The following is a 22688-nucleotide window of genomic DNA, read 5'->3' on the forward strand; positions in this document are numbered from 1 at the left end:
GCGACAAGTATAAGCATTACATATCAGCTTAAGGCTTCGGGTGATGGTAATACCCACGTTGCCATTGGCAGCGTTACCCAACTGTAAACAAACGGTTATATAACACATATCCGGTAGGGGTGTGCGAACATCAATTTTTTCGAATACGAATCGAATATGAATATCCACCTTCGGATATCGAATCGAATATCGAATATCAAAGGAAAAATGCCTCCACAGTAACTATATTTTATTTAACATGTAGCTATTTGAAGAAAAAAAAACATTAACAGGCTCACTGGCAACACAACATACACTGCTATCTCCAGAACACAATGTCCAGGCTAGCACAATGCACATCACAACACAAGCAAATATCACGGCACAATGAAAGTAATTACGTACACGTTATCACGAAGAAATAGGAGTTGCTCCACATGGTCAGGCAGCAGGCGCTGCCTTGTAACGCAGACAACCCCCCCCCCCCCGCCACTGAAAAGGCACGCTCGCTTGGAACAGAAGTGGCTGCTATAGGGAGTTACATGGGGCAAAGCTTTGCCAGACTGGGGTACCTGAAGGTGCCTACAGTCCGCCACCAGTCACGTGGGTCACTGTCTTTCTTCAGAGGTGGTCCCGCATAGTGAACGAGTGGTAGTGCGGCACGTTACGGCCGCATAATATTGAAAATGTACGGTTACATGATCGCCAACAGCGCTGCTCGTCGGAGATCCACCAGCAATAAATCATACGTATTAGGGCGCTCGTCGCAGGCAGATATCTTGCCTCCGTGTACTTACGATGTTTATCGCTCCACTCGGCAACGTTTTTAGCGATACGAACGCAGCAGAAATGTGGAAGACGAGTTATTTTATGCATGATCATCGAATCGCATATTCGAATTTTTCGAATATTCGATGTAATTGAATATTCAAAACTTTTCGAATACACAATTTTCGAATCGAATACGAATATTTCGAATGTAATATTCGACGAATATTCGCAACTTTCGAATATTCGCACACCCCTAATATCCGGCTCTTCAACATATATGTGTGCGTATAAAATTTATAGAAATCTTTAGCGTCATTTTGTAGCGTTTCGCTCACTAAAAAAATTACGCCACAGTCACCTTCCTGCCGCATGCTTCGCATAACATCGACTCCCACGGTACGTGGGATCTGCCGAATTTTTTTTCTTTAGCTTTCTTTGTATAATTTCTCCTGCTTGTCTTGCGCTTGATATAAATATTGATGTCACGCAAATTAAATCCGCTTGCAGTCCGGCGATGTTCTACATGGGCCACGCTATACAGCTTACTCGCCCTTTAAGTAAAACTAATAAAGTATGCTCTCATTGGATTGCTCGAGGCAGCCCTACTTAGAAACCGGTTTGATCTTATTATAGCCAAGGTTATCAGCGATCCTATTTCTTTTCGTCAGTACTACGAAAGGCGTAATACTTAGTTTTCGAAAAGAAGTTTCGAAAATGATTATTTATCATTATAACATGTGGTTTGAATTTGCTCTAATCCTGTCTTTGCAACTAAACGGCTGCGTATTTACTTTTTTTTTGCAGACTTGCAAGAGAGGCGTCTGTGACTATCACCAATGGCTCAACTGAGACAGTACTACTGTTTTCAATACTGAAGTGACAATTCAAAAATTGGAAAGAAAATAAAGATCTTAGAGTAATTTCAGTATCCATATTCTATTCGGGCTGGTCTCTAACAAGCATAAGGCATCTTACTTCAAACGGGCAATTTCAGGCAATAAAGTCATTTCTGAAGCTTTCGCAACCCAAAAATTAACTTTTTCTTACACACTATAAGGCGAGGTCTTGGCTGAGACTATTAGTTACTTCCTAATTTTAAACGCATTACACCGTCTTCATCCCTACTGATGATATGCCTCCAATCGATCATTTACGTTTATTCGTACATAAATCTGTGTATCTAAAGCGGCAGAGGATGTATCAGCTAGCGGCAGAAATTTCCCCCACATTAACACGCGATCGTCCGACCCTTTCAACAACCTCACATGTGTGCCGGCACTATTATCATTCTAAAATCAATTTTTGGGAACATTCGCTATCAATGTATTGCGAGCGCTTCTAACGCGCTATTACCATTTATGTACTAAAAATAAAGGTAAGAACGATGGTAAGTACTACGAGTTGACTGACTACAGCGTACTCTGTAAAATTTACAACGTAAGCGATTCATTATTTGCAGCTGTATAGCTTGCTATTCAGAGCACTAGCGTGGCTGACACAGGCTGCGCAGTAACCGTCTTAAGGGCCTTCGGACTATTAGTTGCTGGACAATTTGGTAATTCTATAAATGAAAATAACGAATATGCACGTGCGGGTACGTACACTGTAAGAGGTCCCATACCACAATGCCGAAAGGAGCCCTCCAGTAAAAAAAAAACATTGTGATAAGTACAGAAATATGACAGCAAAACAGCATTGAGAAAGAAGTGATAATGGAAACAAAAACGCCAAGGAGTAATAAATGTCATAACAATAGAATATAGATGAATAATTCGAAAACGGACAGCTAAACATAAGGGAAATGTAGATGCTATATGAGTGCAGAATACAATGAACATGCTAATTTCTAGGCACCACTAATGTTAATTGTTTAATACCTAGCAGTTCAGTATTCCAAAACTGAATAACCGCAAAAGTAGCATGGACGTAGTAAAGTGTTGTTAGATGGAAATGAGTAGCTTTCTGTAGGCATGCCTGCGTATGGAATCTGCTCGCTTGTAATCACCGGTAACTTCATCGACGGTCGCATACCGAATTCAAGTCAACCTTCGTCCAACAAGAAGTTCTCATGGAGTCAACGTGTAAGGTTCTTTCGCACCTGCCTCAATTGAAGTCAAAGGCCAAGAGTTTATCACTGCCTCGACCTCAGCCTGGATATTTTCTAGAAGTTCAGGCGAGCTTTTCCGACAATGTTTCGCAGCGAAAGCTTCGCTGATCGTACGAGGCGCTCGCACCACCCATCCCACCAAGGGGCATTTCGCGCTATAAAGTTCCACAAAATGCCGTTGGTGCTGAGGTGACCAGTAGCTTCCTCTTCAGAGACCATACGATGTAGTCGAATCATGTCTACCGATGATTTCTGAAAGGTTCGTGCGTTGTCAGAGTACATACTGCTAGGTAATCCTTTTCTAGCTGTAAATCACCGTAGGCACAGCAGGAGAGTCTCGGATGTGATTTTCGCGACGTGCTCGTGTTGTACGGCTCTAGATACGGTGCACGAGAAAGTTGCGACGTAACACAACGTGTAACCTGCTTCCGTAGCGCTAAAAACTACTCGAATGTTCCTCGTCAGCACATGTTCACGTATGACTTCCATGCGCGGCATATAATATACCTTTGTCACGTCGGAAGGTACATCATTGATGATTTCAGCGTGCACTGCTCGCACGTACTCTCTTATGGTACTGTCATGCGTTTCGATCAGTCCCTTATTAGCGCTGAGACGGTTGACAAGCTTCTAGAGTCGAATGACGGCGAATTGCTTGTGGCCTGGAAGCTCGAAATCATCGTCCAAACTTCCAATTCGCATATCTTTCATTGAGAAAGCTAATGATTTTATCGAAAAGTATCATGGTCTTGCTTGTTTCAGCAGGCGTGTCTGTCGTTTCTGTGATTACCAGGTTCTCGAGTTCCCAAAAAAGCGCTTCATATGTGAAAAGTGATGGGCAAAACTGAGATTAGCATTAAAAATATGCACTGAGAAGTACTGAAAAGATGGTGGCTGTTCATATTAATGACAGGCGTACGCAAGAAAGCGTTATTTGGCATTAATTATTAAAGCATTAGCTTTCCATGAGTCATGAATATTCGTGAAGTTAGCTCATAATTTGATACTGCGTCGATAGATTTTTCTAGTAACTACAGTCGTATCATCAGCATAGAAGAAAAGTTATGGAACGATAAGTTAGCTATCGGGTCAAAAATATAAATTATGAATCGAATGGAGCCGTGCATGGAACCTTTTGGAACCCATTTGTAACTGGGTTTAACTGTTCAAGAAATGTTGGAACAGCCTGCTGTCTGTTACATAAATAGCTTCTCATTAGTTCGTGCACACTACATACGACGCGCAGACGATGCCTGCCCTCGATAGATAGAAATGCACAAAAACGTGGAGGACGCTTGAGCTTTTTTTCGAGAGAAGAACACAATAACGTAATCCTACCTTGTTCGTATCGGCCTCCAAATCGCTAGCCTAGCTTCGCTTCACTTTGGACACGTAAACAGCGACGCAAGGAAAGCCAAAGTGCGGGCGCCCTCTGGCTCCAATATCTCCATGCATGTGGAGCGCTGAAACACAGCGGACGATGCCGTTTAAAGCGCACCCGTGGGCTCTTTGCGCCATCTCGCGGGTGATAGTCAAGCCTCTGCCACGCTGAAGCGCCTCCGAGATATGTGCGTACCGCTAACGGTAAATGGTGAATATAAATAGCTCGCCGTTAGTATGCTAGACGATCTATGCGCGGTGGCCGAGCGGCTACACGCATCGCGCCACGGAGCGAGGAGTCACAGTTTCGAATCCGCGGTCCCAATCGAACCGAAGATTTTTTTATCTTTTTCATTGTATCTACCTCGAATTCTCGGTAACGGACAACGCTAACTTTTCGCTCACAACCAACGACGCCAACACCGAAATCTCGGCGAAACGAGCTCTTTAACGCTACCGCTTTAACAAAGTGGACGGGAGGACGACCGCGGCCCTAGCTAAAGTGGTAGAGCATGGGACGCGTTCTCTGGAAGGTGTAGGTTCCGTCCCTACCAGCGGCAAGTTCTCTTTTCGTCCACTTTAATTTCTTTACACTTACATCATCATTACTACACCAAAGCTAAATGACTACAAGTAAAAGCCACAAGTAAAAAATATGGAGACATTCACGGGAATGAAGACGTCGAAGTACGGTAATTGCGTCTTCAAGCCGCTAAGGTGCGACTCACAAAGAAATAACATGTTTTGCTCGGATATAGCTATGAATTTAGGGACGTCACGTTCAACATGTCATGCTCAGGGCCAACCTAAGATGCCCGGCCTCAGTATCTTAGTACCACTTTAAAAGTTTTTCGTCATTGTTGTCACTATAGGGAAAGCAAGCGATTAAACAGGCTCGATCGATTAAGCGATATAAATGAAAGGCAGGTATTGTCGCGGGGTCGTGACGTCGACGAAGGCAGCAGTCGGCGTGTCCAAGATTAAACTATTCATTTGGCCGAACTTGTAGCCGGGAAACGTAAAGTCAAACTACAGCAATACACAATGTACACTGATAGCAACAAACACAGCGTCGGCCGTCGATAAACTGCTCTGAGGTAAGGCGCGTCGGCATTTATGCATGCGGCATTGAATATTCTAGCTTTATCGCTGGTGGCCGGGTTAGTTCCAGAATAGACTCAGCTGTTCGTGTTTTCCCGCTTAATCTCATCAGGTGATCCTGAAATAATCTGGAACGTTCCCATACATACTTGCGCGGCTTGCGCAAGGCAGTAGTAACAAGTGTAAGGGGGCGGTAACGTAAAACACAGAAAGAAAGGAGAGTGTGTGGCATTGCCCCCCTCTGAAAAGGTATCGCCCCGATGATTAAAGAGAAGATGGAAGTGTATACAAAAAAAAAGTGCAATAATAAAGCAAAAGTACAGTCCTCAGGTTCGCTAACGTGCAAAACACGGATTAAGGCGCACGACATGGACTACTTCAGGTCGTGCGTGACGCCGTTGAGAGTTTGTAATGCCGTCCGGGATAACCTCGTAGTCTAGCTAGCCGAGACGTCGGAGCACCTTGTATGGCCCAAAGTATCGTCGAAGTAGCTTCTCGCTAAGTCCCCGTCAGCGTATCGGCGTCCAGACTCAGACACAGCAACCGGGTTGGTATTCCAAGTGGCGTCGTCGAAGATTATAGTGACAGAAGAACTTGTTGGTGGGCGAGTTGGTGCATCTTAATACAAAAGGGATAACTGCGCTACCTGACACACACGTAACAACCATAGACACACACAGGCGCAGACTTGCAACTGAATTTTATTACACACATTCCTCCTATAAGTACACTTCGCAGAATTCAATACCGAGCATGCGCTTTTCCGAAAGGTGTCATCACAAAAATCCTATCAACCATAAGACGTCATCTTAACTGCGCTCATCGATGAATCTCATTTCTGTGCTATGTAAGAACACCGATGACTCACTGACGCATTCATTTCCCTTCTTCCTAATGTGGTATGCTTCGCAAATTTCCCTTGCTCTATTATCTCGGCAGCGACTCAATATCTTCACATCTTTCAGCATCGGTTCGCACTTGCACTCAGAGCAGTGTGTGGGTAGGTGTCCGTTTGTATTGTTTTTGACTGACAATTCATGTTCACGCATGCGCTCGTTCACACACCTTCCGGTCTGTCCTACATAACTTTTTCCACATGACACGGGGATTTCAATAGACAACGCCAACATTGCACTCTGCATATGAATTTGCGTGCTTTTTCCCGCATCCTTGTAACCTGCTATGGCGGTCGCCTATGCGCGCGCACAACCCTTTAAGCTTCTTAGGAGCCGAAAACACGACTTGAACTCCATGTCGCTTCCCAACCTTCTTTAGGTGGTGCGACGTTTTGTGCACATACACTCTTAAAAAAAAGGGTGTCTGTACTGACTACCTTTGGGTGGTAATCGCCTCGCTACACATATGATGACCTTTTGGGGTGTCAAACGACTCCCTTCGTTCTTCAGACCAACGACTCCCTTCTTCACAATTTGGGGTGTCAAACGACTCCCTTCGTTCTTCAGACCAACGACTCCCTTCTTCACAAGCAGAGAGTCTACGTTACTCCCAACGCAGGAGTCTACGTGACTACCTTTTATTTCCCGCTAGTACCTCTAGGTAGTCAGGGTGACCCCTTTGCCATGGTAACGCTGACCCCCACTGGAGCGTTCCTTTGACTCCGTTGTCCTTAAGGACAGTGGTGTACATGACTCCCCTGGCAAGAGTCAGTGTGACCACTTCGTGGTACTCAATGAGACACTCTGCAACAAATAATGCGTTTATTTTTCTTCTTGGTCGATATTGATGAAACTTGCTGAGTTTAGGTTTACTTATGTGGCGATTTCAAATATGCAATTATCTGGAAGAAAACGCAGTTTTTACACATAAAAATTTCATGTGTCTTGATGAGCAAGCCTTTCCAAACTTGGAGTTACAAAGTAAATCGACATATCGCTATAGTTAGGGGATAAAAACTGTATGCAATAGTTTTAAAGGAGTTTACTGCGCTGTTCTGGCATAATGTTCATGAACCCGCTAGCCCACATACGAACTCGCGTTTTAAACCCATTTGAGTTAAAAGTTCCGTAATATTGAACTCTCGTGAGCGAATCACCAGCTAGACATACACTTACTTGTCAATGTTCAGCATACTATGACTATTGTTAAGTGGGTTTAGGACATGCATTCTGGTTATGTTGCATACAGTTCCCATTTCATATTATTGTGATATGCTTACTTTGTAACTCGTGCAGGCCTAACATGGCACATGAAATGTTTGATATACTTAACACGACATATAATAGTAGAAAAATATTTGCATTTTCAAAATCAGCGTACAAATACACATAAACTAAACAAGTTTTATAGAGATTGATCAAGAATTTCAAAAGAACTTCAAATCAGAGCGAACACCATTAGGGTTTTTATCTGACAATCGACGAAAGTTGGTGCCGCTACCTCTTGTTACTCAACAAGGCACTTCCACCGGGTTTACTCAAACAGGAACACTGTGGTGGATGCATGACAGCCGCAACAAGTTTTTGTAGCAACTTTACAGTGCTGCACTCGATTCCTCTGGGGGAAATAAAATACTACTCGAAGTTTATATAGATGAGTCTCAGAACAATTTCCGCTCGCGTAAAACAACAAAAAATGTTGATTCTAGAAGAAAGTAAGCCATGCAACACGGAAACAGAAGAGATGCGGACAGCTCAAACGCTAGCGTTTGGTTTGTCTGTGTCTTCTCTTTCACGTCTGCATGCCTTCATCCTATAAACAAACTGAAATTTCTGCGATTCGTAAAATTATTCTTTGAATCGGTTTTAAACACTTCATGCCATTTCATACATGTTCACATTGTAATGACAACCTACTGTTTTATCAGTAAGCACCTAAACTATAGGCACAACATCCTGCGAATAATGCGTAGTCCTTAGCCACGTCACCACAATTGTTAAGCATTTTATATATATATATATATATATATATATATATATATATATATATATATATATATATATATATATATATATATATATATATATCTGTGTGTGTGTGTGTTTGACATTTTTGAGCGCGCAAAAGAACAGGGACGAAAAACGACGCGGACACAGCGCTAACTTCCAACATATGCTTTATTTTCTACAGTGGTACATATATATATATAGACAACAAAAAGCAACGCACGCAGGTGCATTGTACAGAAAGGCTTCATGTAAAACCACAAATAAGTATGCATGATAAGCAATCAAACAACCTGATACCGGATTTTTTTCTTCTTTAAGAGATCAAGCGGTCATTCCTGACTACCACTATCGTCTAGTCACCCTGTGGGCCTTGCTTAGAAAGTCTAGTTCTTTTTGGATAGGTCTACTGAAGGTGCACTAATGCACATGTCTCCCAAACTTGCAATCTTCGCCGCTTCAATTATCTCGCGTGTTGTTTGTGCCTGGCTCCTTCCTGTCGCAGTGCACTGCGAATACATGTGATCGCACCCACACTTCCTGCAGTGGAAAGCCACATGTCCCACACCTCCAGTTCGCACGTTATTTGCGTGCTCACGCAGCCTGTCATTGGCACACCGTCCCGTCTGCCCTATGTATTTCTTGCCACAGGACAGCAGTAACTCATAAACGATGTTGTTCTCACATTTAACAAAGCTTTCTTTGTGCTTTTTTTGGCACCTGGGTTTTTCAGAACCACTGTAGGAGGCCTTGCACAGATTATAAAGCTTGTTTGGTGCTGAAAGGACGACTCTTACGTTGGCGTTGTTTCCTATCTTTTTCAGCCTATGTGAGACATCGTGAAGGTACGGTATGACGGCGCATTTCTGCTTGACAGGCTCCGTTTCTGGTGAAGCCTGCTCCTCACCCTCGCGAGCATGTTTGACAGTCTTGAGAAGACCCTCCGCCACAGATGTGACGACATACTGAGGAAACTCCGCCTTTTTCAGGCAGTCAGCTTGCGCCTGGAAACTACACGAACACTTGTGAGGACATGAGCGGCGAAGCGCATTCATTAGGGTTAATTTTGCAATACCCCTTTTAACTAGCTTGGAGTGGCCCGAAGAAAACGGCAGAAGCGGCTTATTGGCCCTAGGCTCGTACGACCAGCAGACCTGGTCTCGCTCGAAGAACATTCGTAAGTCAAGAAAACGCAAGGCGTTGTTTTGCGGCATTTCATGCGTGACTGCGAGCGGTTGCAGGAAACGCGTGAACAGATCAAGTACATTTGAAGAATCATTGCCAAATTCGCCTGGACTTGATTCTAGAAAGACAACGTAGTCGTCTACATATCTAAACACCTTCTTACATTTGTGCCTGTTAGCTCTGTTTCTAGTTTCTAGTAACAGGCACAAATGTAAAGAAGGTGTTTAGATATGTAGACGACTACGTTGTCTTTCTAGAATCAAGTCCAGGCGAATTTGGCAATGATTCTTCAAACGTACTTGATCTGTTCACGCGTTTCCTGCAACCGCTCGCAGTCACGCATGAAATGCCGCAAAACAACGCCTTGACTTACGAATGTTCTTCGAGCGAGACCAGGTCTGCTGGTCGTACGAGCCTAGGGCCAATAAGCCGCTTCTGCCGTTTTCTTCGGGCCACTCCAAGCTAGTTAAAAGGGGTATTGCAAAATTAACCCTAATGAATGCGCTTCGCCGCTCATGTCCTCACAAGTGTTCGTGTAGTTTCCAGGCGCAAGCTGACTGCCTGAAAAAGGCGGGGTTTCCTCAGTATGTCGTCACATCTGTGGCGGAGGGTCTTCTCAAGACTGTCAAACATGCTCGCGAGGGTGAGGAGCAGGCTTCACCAGAAACGGAGCCTGTCAAGCAGAAATGCGCCGTCATACCGTACCTTCACGATGTCTCACATAGGCTGAAAAAGATAGGAAACAACGCCAACGTAAGAGTCGTCCTTTCAGCACCAAACAAGCTTTATAATCTGTGCAAGGCCTCCTACAGTGGTTCTGAAAAACCCAGGTGCCAAAAAAAGCACAAAGAAAGCTTTGCTAAATGTGAGAACAACATCGTTTATGAGTTACTGCTGTCCTGTGGCAAGAAATACATAGGGCAGACGGGACGGTGTGCCAATGACAGGCTGCGTGAGCACGCAAATAACGTGCGAACTGGAGGTGTGGGACATGTGGCTTTCCACTGCAGGAGGTGTGGGTGCGATCCCATGTATTCGCAGTGCACTGCGACAGGAAGGAGCCAGGCACAAACAACACGCGAGATAATTGAAGCGGCGAAGATTGCAAGTTTGGGAGACATGTGCATTAGTGCACCTTCAATTGACCTATCCAAAAAGAACTAGACTTTCTAAGCAAGGCCCACAGGGTGATTAGACGATAGTGGTAGTCAGGAATGACCGCTTGATCTCTTAAAGAAGAAAAAAATCCGGTATCAGGTTGTTTGATTGCTTATCATGCATACTTATTTGTGGTTTTACATGAAGCCTTCCTGTACAATGCGCCTGCGTGCGTTGCTTTTGTTGTCTATATATATATGTACCACTGTAGAAAATAAAGCATATGTTGGAAGTCAGCGCTGTGTCTGCGTCGTTTTTCGTCCCTGTTCTTTTGCGCGCTCAAAAAGTCAAACATGAATTACCAACTTGCCGATGCCTACGCTCTCTCAATATCTATATATATATATATATATATATATATATATGTGTGTGTGTGTGTGTGTGTGTGTGTGTGTGTGTGTGTGTGTGTGTGTGTCATTCCATGCCAAGTGTCCCAGACGTGGCGCTCGCACATCACAGATTTTGCTGATAAAATTTGTGCCTTTTTCCTGTGCCACATGGAGTATTGTGGCAAAACACTTTTGGTCGAAAAAAATTTTGACAATCATGGCACCCCCTCGAAATTTGCTTCTATTTATAAACTGTACCTAATAGAAAAATGTGTATAAAATCTATTTTTGTGTGTTGAGCTACGAAACCGCGCTTGCGCTATCACAGAGGTTCTGTTTAGTTGTCCCATTCGTTATTTCCGATTTTTTTGTGTTTCACTACCAGCTACGTAGCTTCAAAAACTACAAATATCTTCAATGTTCGTGAATTTTTCTTGAGCTATCTGGAACTCACCCTAACCAATATTAATAATAGCCTGATTTCCAGGAACGTGTATTTTAGTACAGAAATGTTTAGGGCTAAAATAGACTTCAAATCTTTCCGAAAAAATTGTGATATTTGAGAAAATGTACGATTTGTCACATGTTTGACCGTATTTTTCATACTGATGCGGTCAAAGTAAAAATCCTCGTCATGTGGCGTTTGATAGAAGACTTCATCGTTAAGTAACGAAGAAAGTCTAATCAAATCATTTTTTTTGTTTTAAGGAAGAAAATAATTTTTGAATTTGGCCCTCCGATCGCGCAGTGCATTTCATTTTGCTGCCACTTCGCCGCAAAGCACGTGGTCGCCCTTACAGCTGACACTCGTCACAGGCAGCGGCCAGATGCGAGATGTATGTCAGCGGCTCGTGAGTGGTCGAAAGTCTTGTCGCGCTGTCAGGGCGACGAGTAATGAATTTGCGTTACAATGAGCATTTGCTAGGCGGGCCCAATGGGAAATATGGACGCCCGAGAGCAGCATGTGGAGTCGTTGGCACAATGTCCTAGAGGGACGTCTGCACAACTAGCATACACATACTGAAAGAAATAATGCACACTGTACACACTTCTTTCTCAGGGTATACATGTTGTACAGACGGCCTCTAGCACAATGTGCCAACGACGCCATAGGCTGCTCTCGGGCGTCCATACTTCCCATTGGGCCCGCCAAGCAAGCTCACATTGTAACGCGAATTCATTACTCGTCGCCCTGACATCAACGTGACAAGACTTTCGACCACTCACGAGCCACTGACATACATCTCGCATCTGGCCGTTGCCTGTGACGAGTGTCAGCTGCAAGGGCTACCACGTGCTTTGCGGCGAAGTGGCAACAAAATGAAATGCACTGCGCGTTCGGAGGGCCAAATTCAAAAATTATTTTCTTCCTTAAAAGAAAAAAATGATTTGATAAGACTTTTTTCATTACTTAACGATGAAGTCTTTTATCAAACGCCGCATGACGAGGATTTTACTTTGACCGCATCAGTATGAAAAATATGGTCAAACATGCAACAAATCGTAGATTTTCTCTAATTTCACAATTTTTTTTCGGAAAGATCTGAAGTCTATTTTACCCCTAAACATTTCTGTACTAAAATACACTTTCCTGGAAATCAGGCTATTATTAATATTGGTTAGGGTGAGTTCCAGATAGCTCAAGAAAAATTCACGAACTTTGAAAATTTTTGTAGTTTTTGAAGCTACGTAGCTGGTAGTGAAACACAAAAATTCGGAAATAATGAATGGGACAACTAAACAGAACCTCTGCGATAGCGCAAGCGCAGTTTAGAAGCTCAACACACAAAAGTAGATTTTATACACATTTTTCTATAGGTACAGTTTAATAAATAGAAGCGAAATTCGAGGGGGTGCCAGGACCGTCAAAAATTTTTTCGAGAAAGAATGTTTTGCCACAATACTCCATGTGGCACAGGAAAAAGGCACAAATTTTATCAGCAAAAGCTGCGATGTGCGAGCGCCACGTCTGGGACACTTGGCATGGAATGACCCTTAAATATAAGAGCTACAGAAAGATCACGAAGGTCCTGATACTGTAGGAAGGCATTTGACACACGACGTACGTTTTAGCACTATGCTAATGCTAAAACGTACGTCGTGTGTAAAGTACCTTATATATATAAGGTATGATATATATAAATATATATATTTAGCGGTGGTATGGAGAGTTCTGTACAGAACTGAAATACAGAAACACCGTCCAGAAATACAGCGAGACACATTACTGTCAGAATGAGTGAGATATGAAAAGCAATAGTTTCGCTAACATCGTTCATTACTGTCAAATGCGGCAATATACTAGACCTGGCATAAACATTAGCATAGCCAGCAGTCAGTTTTATGAATAGGAATCAATGGCCAGCCATCAAGCACTTCTTTGCGACATCCATTACATATTTTATGTGGCATACAGCGCAAAACATGCAACATGTGTAGTTCTCATGTAGTACAGGATTCTCATGTAGTCATCTGAGATACAGGACCCCAATAGGTGACACAGCTTGCGTGCATGAGCTTGGCAGTGTCGTGTTCCCAGACCATGTCAGGGTCAGGTGGCATTCTGGCGAAAAGGACAGCAGGTTGCACTGATTCGAGACCACTCACGGCCAGACCTTAAGCGTGGCTATTCCGAATTCTTGGACACGTCTTGACTACCTCGAGACACGAAGTTTCCAAGGAGGCTTCCTGGTCAAATGCAGCTGTAGAGCTTCAATGTGCAGTCTTGAGGCAACCTGAAATAGTCAAGTGCACAAAAATAAACACATGATGACAGACAGATCGATCACCTTTTAATCTGACAAGGGCAGCGCTCACACACCAGATTCCATGAAGTGTCATGGCAATGAACAAAACCAGGGATACTCATTAACTTTGCTGTACTTTGAGGGTCTGTTACTCCCTTAGCCAGCTGCAACTGTTTCCGCTGCGTGACCTCCGTACAATTAGAAGGATGTTTTTTTAGAGAACGCATATTTCTTATCAAAATTGTATAATAGTCACGCTCAAGATGTTTTCGCGCACACACTCTATGTCAGGAAGGAAATAGTTTGCTGCAACTAAAATGGCAATGAAGAGATTAATTAACAAAACCTCATTAATTAACTTTTAATTCCTGACCTGGAGGTAGTTGTTTATATTAGAAAGTTGTATCACGTGCCAATTTATGGCATACACATTTTTTTTAATCGCGAAAGTTACACGTAATTCGTGATATTCATCCTTGAATTTCAAGGACGAAATCGAAACTGATAGCGCCTGACATGCAGGAAACGTCGCTTCTCTGTTACGTAAGCTCGGAGCTACACGTCAAAAGAAGGTGATGATAGTTTAATGAAGGTGGGCCGAAGCAGAATGTGATCAGGAAAATCTGCAAGCATTCAGAAATACACAAGTAAACAGCTTATTATTTGGGTGCGATGTGTGGTACTTATCTGTAAACATAGAAAGAAAAGGTTGATATTACTGCCGTTTCGGATGCGCGCATCTCGAAAGAAACAAATGAGCACCAAACGCCACATGCAGAGGTAAGGCGATCCGCTGACGCAAGTTAGATGACTTGCCAGTTTTCACGAAAAGGTACGATCACGACGCGCCTTCATTCAAATTTCGTCACTCCCTTGCCGCGGGCAGCTCCGGTCTGACGTAACAGAAAAACCGCGTTTTCTGTGTGCCGGACACGATCAGTTTTGATTTAGCCCTTAAAATTTCACAATAAATATCTCGACTTACGTAAAACTTTCATGATTTCTGAAAAATGGGTATACCATAAAGCGGCACGCACTACAAATTTCTAATATAAACAACTGCCCTCAAGTCAATAAATAAAAATTAGTTAACGGGTTTTTGTTAATTAGTCCCGTCAACGCATTTTTTGTTGCGGCAGAATATTTCCGCCTCGAACTAGAGTACTACTGGAGCGTGACTGTCATAGAGTTTTTTTATAAAAGATATGTACTGTCTGAAAAAAAATCACCCTGTATAGCATGGCAGCAGTATTTTAATAATAATAATAATTGTTGGGGTTTGACGTCCCAAAACCACGATAAGATTATGAGAGACGCCGTAGTGGAGGGCTTCGGAAGTTTCGACCACCTGGAGTTCTTTAACGTGCACCTAAATCTAAGCACACGGGTCTAAACCATTTTCGCCTCCATCGAAAACGCGGCCGCGGCGGCCAGGATTCGATCCCGCAACCTGCGGGTCAGCAGTAGAGCACCATAACCACTAGACTAGCAGTATTTTAACAAAGACCTGTAGGTCGCGGGATCGAGTCCCGGCCTCGGCGGCTGCATTTTCGTTGGAGGCGAAAATGTTTGAGGCCCGTGTACTTAGATTTAGCTGCACGTTAAAGAACCCCAGGTAGTCGAAATTTCCAGAGCCCTCTACTACGGCGTCTCTCAATCATATCGTGGTTTTGGCATGTTAAACGCCAAATGTTATTATTAGTTTAACGAAGAAAACGGCAAAATGTGCATACAGCTACACGAAATATGGCGAATGTACGACAAGACTAGGCTTGCCTTCACTGCCTTCTTTCTGTCGCATCATTATGAGCGTGCCCTTCTAGTGCCTGGCTTCAGAACAGCTGCACGAAGGTGCAGCTATTCTAAAGGTCTAATGTGCCATTTTTTCTTCAGATCTATATCAACAGGCAAAGGTCTCGTTTTTCCGTTTGTCTGGAAGGACAACCCACCAGCCAGCGTTGACCAGTATAGAGGGTTGGGAGCAAACTCGGGCAAACTGTGCAGCACAAACATCACCTCAAACCTCAAACAATCGAGGTGATGAGAAGCGGTCAAACAAAAAGGAACAGTGCTGAAGTGACTTATATACATATTAAAAACAACAGCTGATTATGGCACGAAATTGGGACAATTAAGGTGCATTGTAAAAGAATGTCAAATGAGGTACCCTGCTGTAAAAAGTGCTAAATATTCATTGCAGACTATGGCGAATAGAATTCAAATAGGATACAGCGAGTGTTTCGAGGTATAATGACGAAGCAATAATTGCTAGAGATTTATGAGCGAAAAGCACAATGCGATTAAGCGGTGCTACATAGTGGGAGATCACGGATTAATTTCAACTACCTGGAGTTCTTCAACGTGCACAAATCAGAGGGCATGGGAGTTTCTATATCTCGCCCCCTTCTAAATGCAGCTGCCGGGGTCAGGAATAGAACCCGCGTCCTTGGGCTTCGCAGCGTAACGCTTCCAAGTCCATTTTAAAGGATTTTTGTCCACTGCCCACAACATCACTGTAGACTGTATCTTTGTGTTGAAAATAATAACGAACTGAACCACGGCTGGTATAACAAAGGCATCCAATATCCACGAAACACAGCGTTTGAGCAGTATGTTTAGTGCCATTATTACTAGCCGGTGTTGTGTTTACTATTAGGTACTAGCACCACACCACATTAGACAAAGCAAGTATCACAGGAGGATGAGGTTATGCTCGTATGCAGTTTGTGGACAAAAAAAAAAAACTACAACTTTGAAGTGAACTCACATTTACCTTTGTTGCATGATAATTTTTAGCATCATAAGATCAAGTCACCACTGTTTCAATTAAATGAAACTGTGCTACAAAAGCTATTGCATCAAAGTTTTATAGCAGTTACGCACGCACGCACGCACGCACACGCACACACACACACAAACACACAAACAAACAAACAAGCAAACACGGCGAGAAGTTCGAATATGCAGCGAATAAATACGTATTAAACGTGTTTCAACGTCTGGGTAGCAAAGGAAAGAAACACTAAATTCTAGAGTTTCACGAGCCAAAATCATGATCTGGATATCAGGCATGTTCGGGCCGGGTGCATTAGATTGATTTTGATCAGCTGATCTTACTTACCCTTCAAATATATATCGGTGCAACGTTGCTCTACGTGTCACCACACTCGACTTGCAACCGAGATTTCAACTCGCAATTTCATGTTTTTCTGGCATGTATGGAATAAGGAAACACGATATTGGCGCGCACCACTCCGTTTTACCCGCTACTGGATAGTCCAGTGCGGTTTTCGTCGTTGCCAAGCCATTGAAACACGATAGCAAAATCCGTGCAACTGGAACATCAGAAAGACAAGTGGCAAAGCTACGTGTGAAGCGAATAAAAGAGTTGTAGGCAGAAGCCGGCAGAACTCACCTGAAATCTATAACGACCGTAGGAGCGTCGTCCACAGGCTTCGTCTGTCGGTGCCACTGGGATACGTCATGCGCTGCCATCTTGCTCAGGCAAGTTCACGACGAAACGAAGCTTACTGCAGGGACTTCTCCGTCCGGAGGCTGCTTTTCCCAAACACTGAGTGACACTGCTTCAGCCAGTCACGGCAAGCGTGAGCCGACGACACGATACTACGCCACGAATGCATAGCACGGAAGGAAAGTCACGCAAAACGATCAGCCAGACACGGCAAGAGCGAGCCGACGATACGATACTACGCCACGAATGCATAGCACGAAGAAAGTCACGCAAAACAATCACTTGCAATCACGCCTGACGACACAGATTATTCTGGCGGACTAAAGAACGACCACAACGAGACGGATCACGAACAATGCCGTTTAACGACGCCAGGCCAAAATGGCTGTCTCGTATTGATGGCTTCGGCTTTGGATTAAAGTAGCCTCCACGAACGCCTAAATGGTTTTGGTTTTGTTTTTGTGCTATAGAACACACATCCATACATAGTTAAACTCTATTGAATAATATCAGTGTGGAGGAGGCGAAGCGTGCCCTGTGTGTGTCTGTAAGGGCTGTACGGTGGGAGGGGGCGCAGGTGAACGTGCATCCCCTGCTCTAGGGGCTAGGGAGAGTGCGGTGAGGCCGTGTGTGCGTGCCTAGCTGTGCTCAACGTTTGCTGAGCGATTTGGTGGCCCGCGCGGATTATCGTGAAGATATAGTTTAGCTGTGGCGGGCAGAAATGATGACCACGCGAGCTATAATTCTGGTAGTATTGTCGCTCTTTAGGAGACGCGGTAAAGCGTCGCCTTGATAACCGGTCTGCGCGGTTATCATGCCAGCTTTGCGGCACATGTTTTAACGGCCGTCGAGTTAGATGTGTTCCCGATCGCCAGTGCGTTCAACACCATGCACGTCCATTTCACTAATAAATGTATGTTTTCTGCCATACATGCTGTCGTAGGAATCTACAAACCTCGCTTGCAAACGTGCGAAGATTCGCAAATTTGTCAGCGCTGCCATTGTTAAACGTTGTCATAACTCTAAATGTTTCGCTTGGGGGCAAGATTTTTTAAGAACCCTGTTTACTTGTAGACGTTTTCGAAGCGCCGTTTCAGCAATATCGTAACTGAAGCCATAACACAATACGTGCGTAATTCCACATTTTACGAATCCATGTTATATATTCTCAACCAAAATTTTTCGGTATACCACAAGCCAAAGCAGCGAACTGTATCTTGGTCGCAGCCAGTGAAGCTTTCTTTTTTAAAAAAACCCACCCTGTATATGCAGAACCATCACTGACTCCCTTGGAGCAAGGGAGTCATCTATTTCATTCAGGAGCGTCGACCAGAGCATTGTGACTCCCCTTAGAAAAAAAGGTGGTCATCGGCTGCCACAAAGAGAGTCAAGCAGACGTGACTCCCTTTTGACTCTCTTTTTTTAAGAGTGTAGGGCACAACTACGCACCTCCTATCGACCTTCGACCTTTGAGAAGGAACATCTGAGTTTTCGGGCTTGATTTTCTTCAGCACTGCCTCCGCTACTGCAGTTAGCACATATTGCGGGAAACCAGCCTCATGCAACCTAACCATCTGTGCTGAAAAGCTTTGCTGTACGGAGTGTATGCATGACTTCTGCAAGGCCGACACGACACATTGGGACGCTATGGCCCGCTTCACTGTTTTGGAATGAATGGAATCATAGGGCAACAAACTCTTTTGTGACCTCGGATTATATTTCCAGCAAACATGGTGGTCAAAGAAGGTTAGAGGGATGTCTAAAAATTGAATTTGGTGATCTTTTGTTAGTTCAGGAGTGAATGATAACTCTTTGCCATGGCGCTGAAAAAGGTGAAGTACATCCGCAATGGCATAGTCATAATTGGAAGTGTCACGCGTTTTTAGAAGCATAAGGAAATCGTCAACATAACGATACACACACACAAACTGGTCACGGTCGAGCCCTTCGTTGACCGCTTTGTCAAAACCTGATAAAAAACCTGATGTGCACAAAACGTCGCACCACCTAAAGAAGGTTGGGAAGCGACATGGAGTTCAAGTCGTGTTTTCGGCTCCTAAGAAGCTTAAAGGGTTGTGCGCGCGCATAGGCGACCGCCATAGCAGGTTACAAGGATGCGGGAAAAAGCACGCAAATTCATATGCAGAGTGCAATGTTGGCGTTGTCTATGAAATCCCCTTGTCATGTGGAAAAAGTTATGTAGGACAGACCGGAAGGTGTGTGAACGTGCGCATGCGTGAACATGAATTGTCAGTCAAAAACAATACAAACGGACACCTACCCACACACTGCTCTGAGTGCAAGTGCGAACCGATGCTGAAAGATGTGAAAATATTGAGCCCCTGCCGAGATACTAGAGCAAGGGAAATTTGCGAAGCATACCACATTAGGAAGAAGGGAAATGAATGCGTCAGTGAGTCATCGGTGTTCTTAGATAGCACAGAAATGAGATTCATCGATGAGCGCTCTTAAGATGACGTCTTATGGGGGATAGGAGTTTTGTGATGACACCTTACGGAAAAGCCCATGCTCGGTATTGAATTCTGCGAAGTGTACTTATAGGAGGAATGTGTGTAATAAAATTCAGTTGCAAGTTTGCGCCTGTCCGTGTCTATGATTGTTACGTGTGTGTCAGGTAGCACAGTTATCCCTTTTGTATTAAGATGCACCAACTCACCCACCAACAAGTTCTTCTAAACTACATTTGTTCTACTTTGGGCTACGGTACCGGTGTTCCCCCTCCTGTAAGTTGCGTTCTGCAAATTATCGCCGACATCGTAACTGCGAAGTGCCGTTCGCGCCTGTATGGGTTCTACATAAGGAAAAATGTGGTCCCAGACGAAGTACTGCGTCTGTACGGACGAATGAAGCCATCCTGGAAACATGGAAGACAAGTCTGCAGAAACCTACGCGACGAGATAAGGGACCAGGTTCGAAGATTTGGATTGGTGCTTCGACACGTCTTCCTCGCACATTACCCAGGGTGGCTGGCTAACATAAAACTGCGTGAAGCCAAACGGTTGGAGGCACAGACCACGGAATATTGGTGGCGTTGCTGTCTGAACGATGCCTTGGGAAGGATAAAGAAAGGTGGGACTCGTGCGGCGGGGGATGTCACCTTAGTAGGAGGAGCTGTGGTACCTGAGACGGTTATGGCCACGCTCAGGAAAGGACCCAAGTACAGCGTTGAAACTTCGCTGGAAGCCCATGAATGGTTGTCCCTCAACAGGAACCTCGCGAAGAAAGCGGGTACAGAGGAACAAGAAAGGTGTCTGTTGGATGGCGTGCACTGTCTCTCCATGACACTCAAACACGCGAGCAATGCGTCTGACAGGAAGGACCCTACTTCAGGTGTCGTCCGGTATTTCAGACACAGTGACCTCAGGTTGCTGCAGCAGGACAAAGAAGGGGGGTTTGCTGTTATGCCTTCTGAGCTGTTCCGCGAGAAGGCAACTGCAGCTGTTCGAAAGAACTTCAAACCAGTGTCAGTGAAGGCCGCAAGGGTAAAGGCGAAGGCTGTCGCCATGTGCAGGCACCTTGAACTGCACAAACTGGCTACCCTTGTCCACAGAAGCAAGGGTGACTGTTTGAACATTCTCTTTTCGGCCAAGACGCACAAGGACGACGTTCCTTTTCGATCTATCGTGAGTGAACGAGAAACGTGGCAGTATGAAGTGAGTAGATTTTTGCAGAAATGCTTAGATCCCCTTGTTGTGAACGACCCGTTTGAGGCAAAAACTCTCTAGATATTATTAGCTTGTTGCAGTCGAGTAACGCCATTGGCAGTGCCTTTTCCATCGATTAGAAGATTTATATTATTCTATTCCTCATTCATCACTGTATCAGGCTGTGCGCAGTTGCATCGAAGCCAATGGCGAGGTAGCGTTTCAGAACACAGCTGGTGTGACCGTAGACAAGTTTTTAGTGCTGTTAGAGTTTTATCTTAACTCGACTTTTATACAGTTTGAAGACAGCTACTAGGTGCAGAAGCAGGGCATCTACATTGGGTCCTGCGTAGCCCCTTTGCTATGCAATATTTTTTTATCAGGTTTTGACAAAGCGGTCAACGAAGGGCTCGACCGTGACCAGGTTGTGTGTGTGTATCGTTATGTTGACGATTTCCTTGTGCTTCTAAAAAAGCGTGACACTTCCAATTATGACTATGCCATTGCGTAATGTACTTCACCTTTTTCAGCGCCATGGCAGAGAGTTATCATTCACTCATGAACTAAAAAAAGATGGCAAAATTCAATTTTTGACATCGCTCTAACCTTCTTTGACGACCATGTTTGCTGGAAATATAATCCGAGGTCACAAAAGAGTTTGTTGCCCTATGATTCCAGTATTTCCAAAACAGTGAAGCGGGCCATAGCGTCCCAGTGTGTCGTGTCGGCCTTGAAGAAGTCATGCATACACTCCGTACAGCAAAGCTTTGCAGCACAGATGGTTAGGTTGCATGAGGCTGGTTCCCTGCAATATGTGCTAACTGCAGTAGCGGAGGCAGTGCTGAAGAAAATCAAGGCCGAAAACTCAGATGTTCCTTCTGAAAGGTCGAAGGTCGATAGGAGGTGCGTAGTTGTGCCCTATGCGCACAAAACGTCGCAACACCTAAAGAAGATTGGGAAGCGACATGGAGTTCAAGTCGTGTTTTCGGCCTCTAAGAAGCTTAAAGGGTTGTGCGCGTCCATAGGCGACCGCCATAGCAGGTTACAAGGATGCGGGAAAAAGCACGCAAATTCATATGCAGAGTGCAATGTTGGCGTTGTCTATTGAAATCCCCGTGTCATATGGAAAAACTTATGTAGGACAGACCGGAAGGTGTGTGAACGTGCGCATGCGTGAACATGAATTGTCAGTCAAAAACAATACAAACAGACACCTACCCACACACTGCTCTGAGTGCAAGTGCGAACCGATGCTGAAAGATGTGAAGATATTGAGCCGCTGCCGAGATAATAGAGCAAGGGAAATTTGCGAAGCATACCACATTAGGAAGAAGGGAAATGAATGCGTCAGTGAGTCATCGGTGTTCTTACATAGCACAGAAATGAGATTCATCGATGAGCGCTGTTAAGGTGACGTCTTATGGTTGATAGGATTTTTGTGATGACACCTTTCGGAAAAGCGCATGCTCGGTATTGAATTCTGCGAAGTGTACTTATAGGAGGAATGTGTGTAATAAAATTCAGTTGCAAGTCTGCGCCTGTGTGTATCTATGATTGTTACGTGTGTGTCAGGTAGCGCAGTTATCCCTTTTGTATTTAGATTATAGTGACGGCTGTCGACCCTCTGCTGGTTCTTGATGCGCAGGCGGGGCAGCGTTCGAGCTTCTTCGGCGTGTTGCAAATAAGCGGCAACGTCGAGATTGTCATCGTGGGTGGTAGTTGACAGCATTGCGTCGAACATCGTTGCTGGGCTCCTTCCGTATACCAACTTGTATTGCGTCATCTTCGTCATTTCTTGTACGGCCGTGTTGTATGCGAAGGTCGCGTACGGAAAAACGCATTCCCACATCTCGTGGGCGTCGTCGACGTACATGGCCAGCATGTCGGCGAT

At 44.4% G+C, this 22688-nt stretch overlaps 1 protein-coding gene across 1 annotated transcript in view; it reads left to right on the plus strand.

The window, feature by feature from the left end:
• Positions 1 to 1729, plus strand: part of LOC119402329 (venom metalloproteinase antarease-like TtrivMP_A) — a 67808-nt gene extending 66079 nt beyond the window's left edge. Inside the window, exon 14 of the mRNA XM_037669472.2 lies at positions 1555 to 1729. Coding sequence (XP_037525400.1) covers positions 1555 to 1599 — 45 coding nt within the window. The 3' untranslated portion in view covers positions 1600 to 1729. The remainder of the gene's footprint in view (positions 1 to 1554) is intronic.
• Positions 1730 to 22688: the final 20959 nt, after the last annotated feature.

This window comes from Rhipicephalus sanguineus, chromosome 8, assembly GCF_013339695.2.
Source record: "Rhipicephalus sanguineus isolate Rsan-2018 chromosome 8, BIME_Rsan_1.4, whole genome shotgun sequence".
Taxonomy (NCBI): Eukaryota; Metazoa; Arthropoda; class Arachnida; order Ixodida; family Ixodidae; genus Rhipicephalus; species Rhipicephalus sanguineus.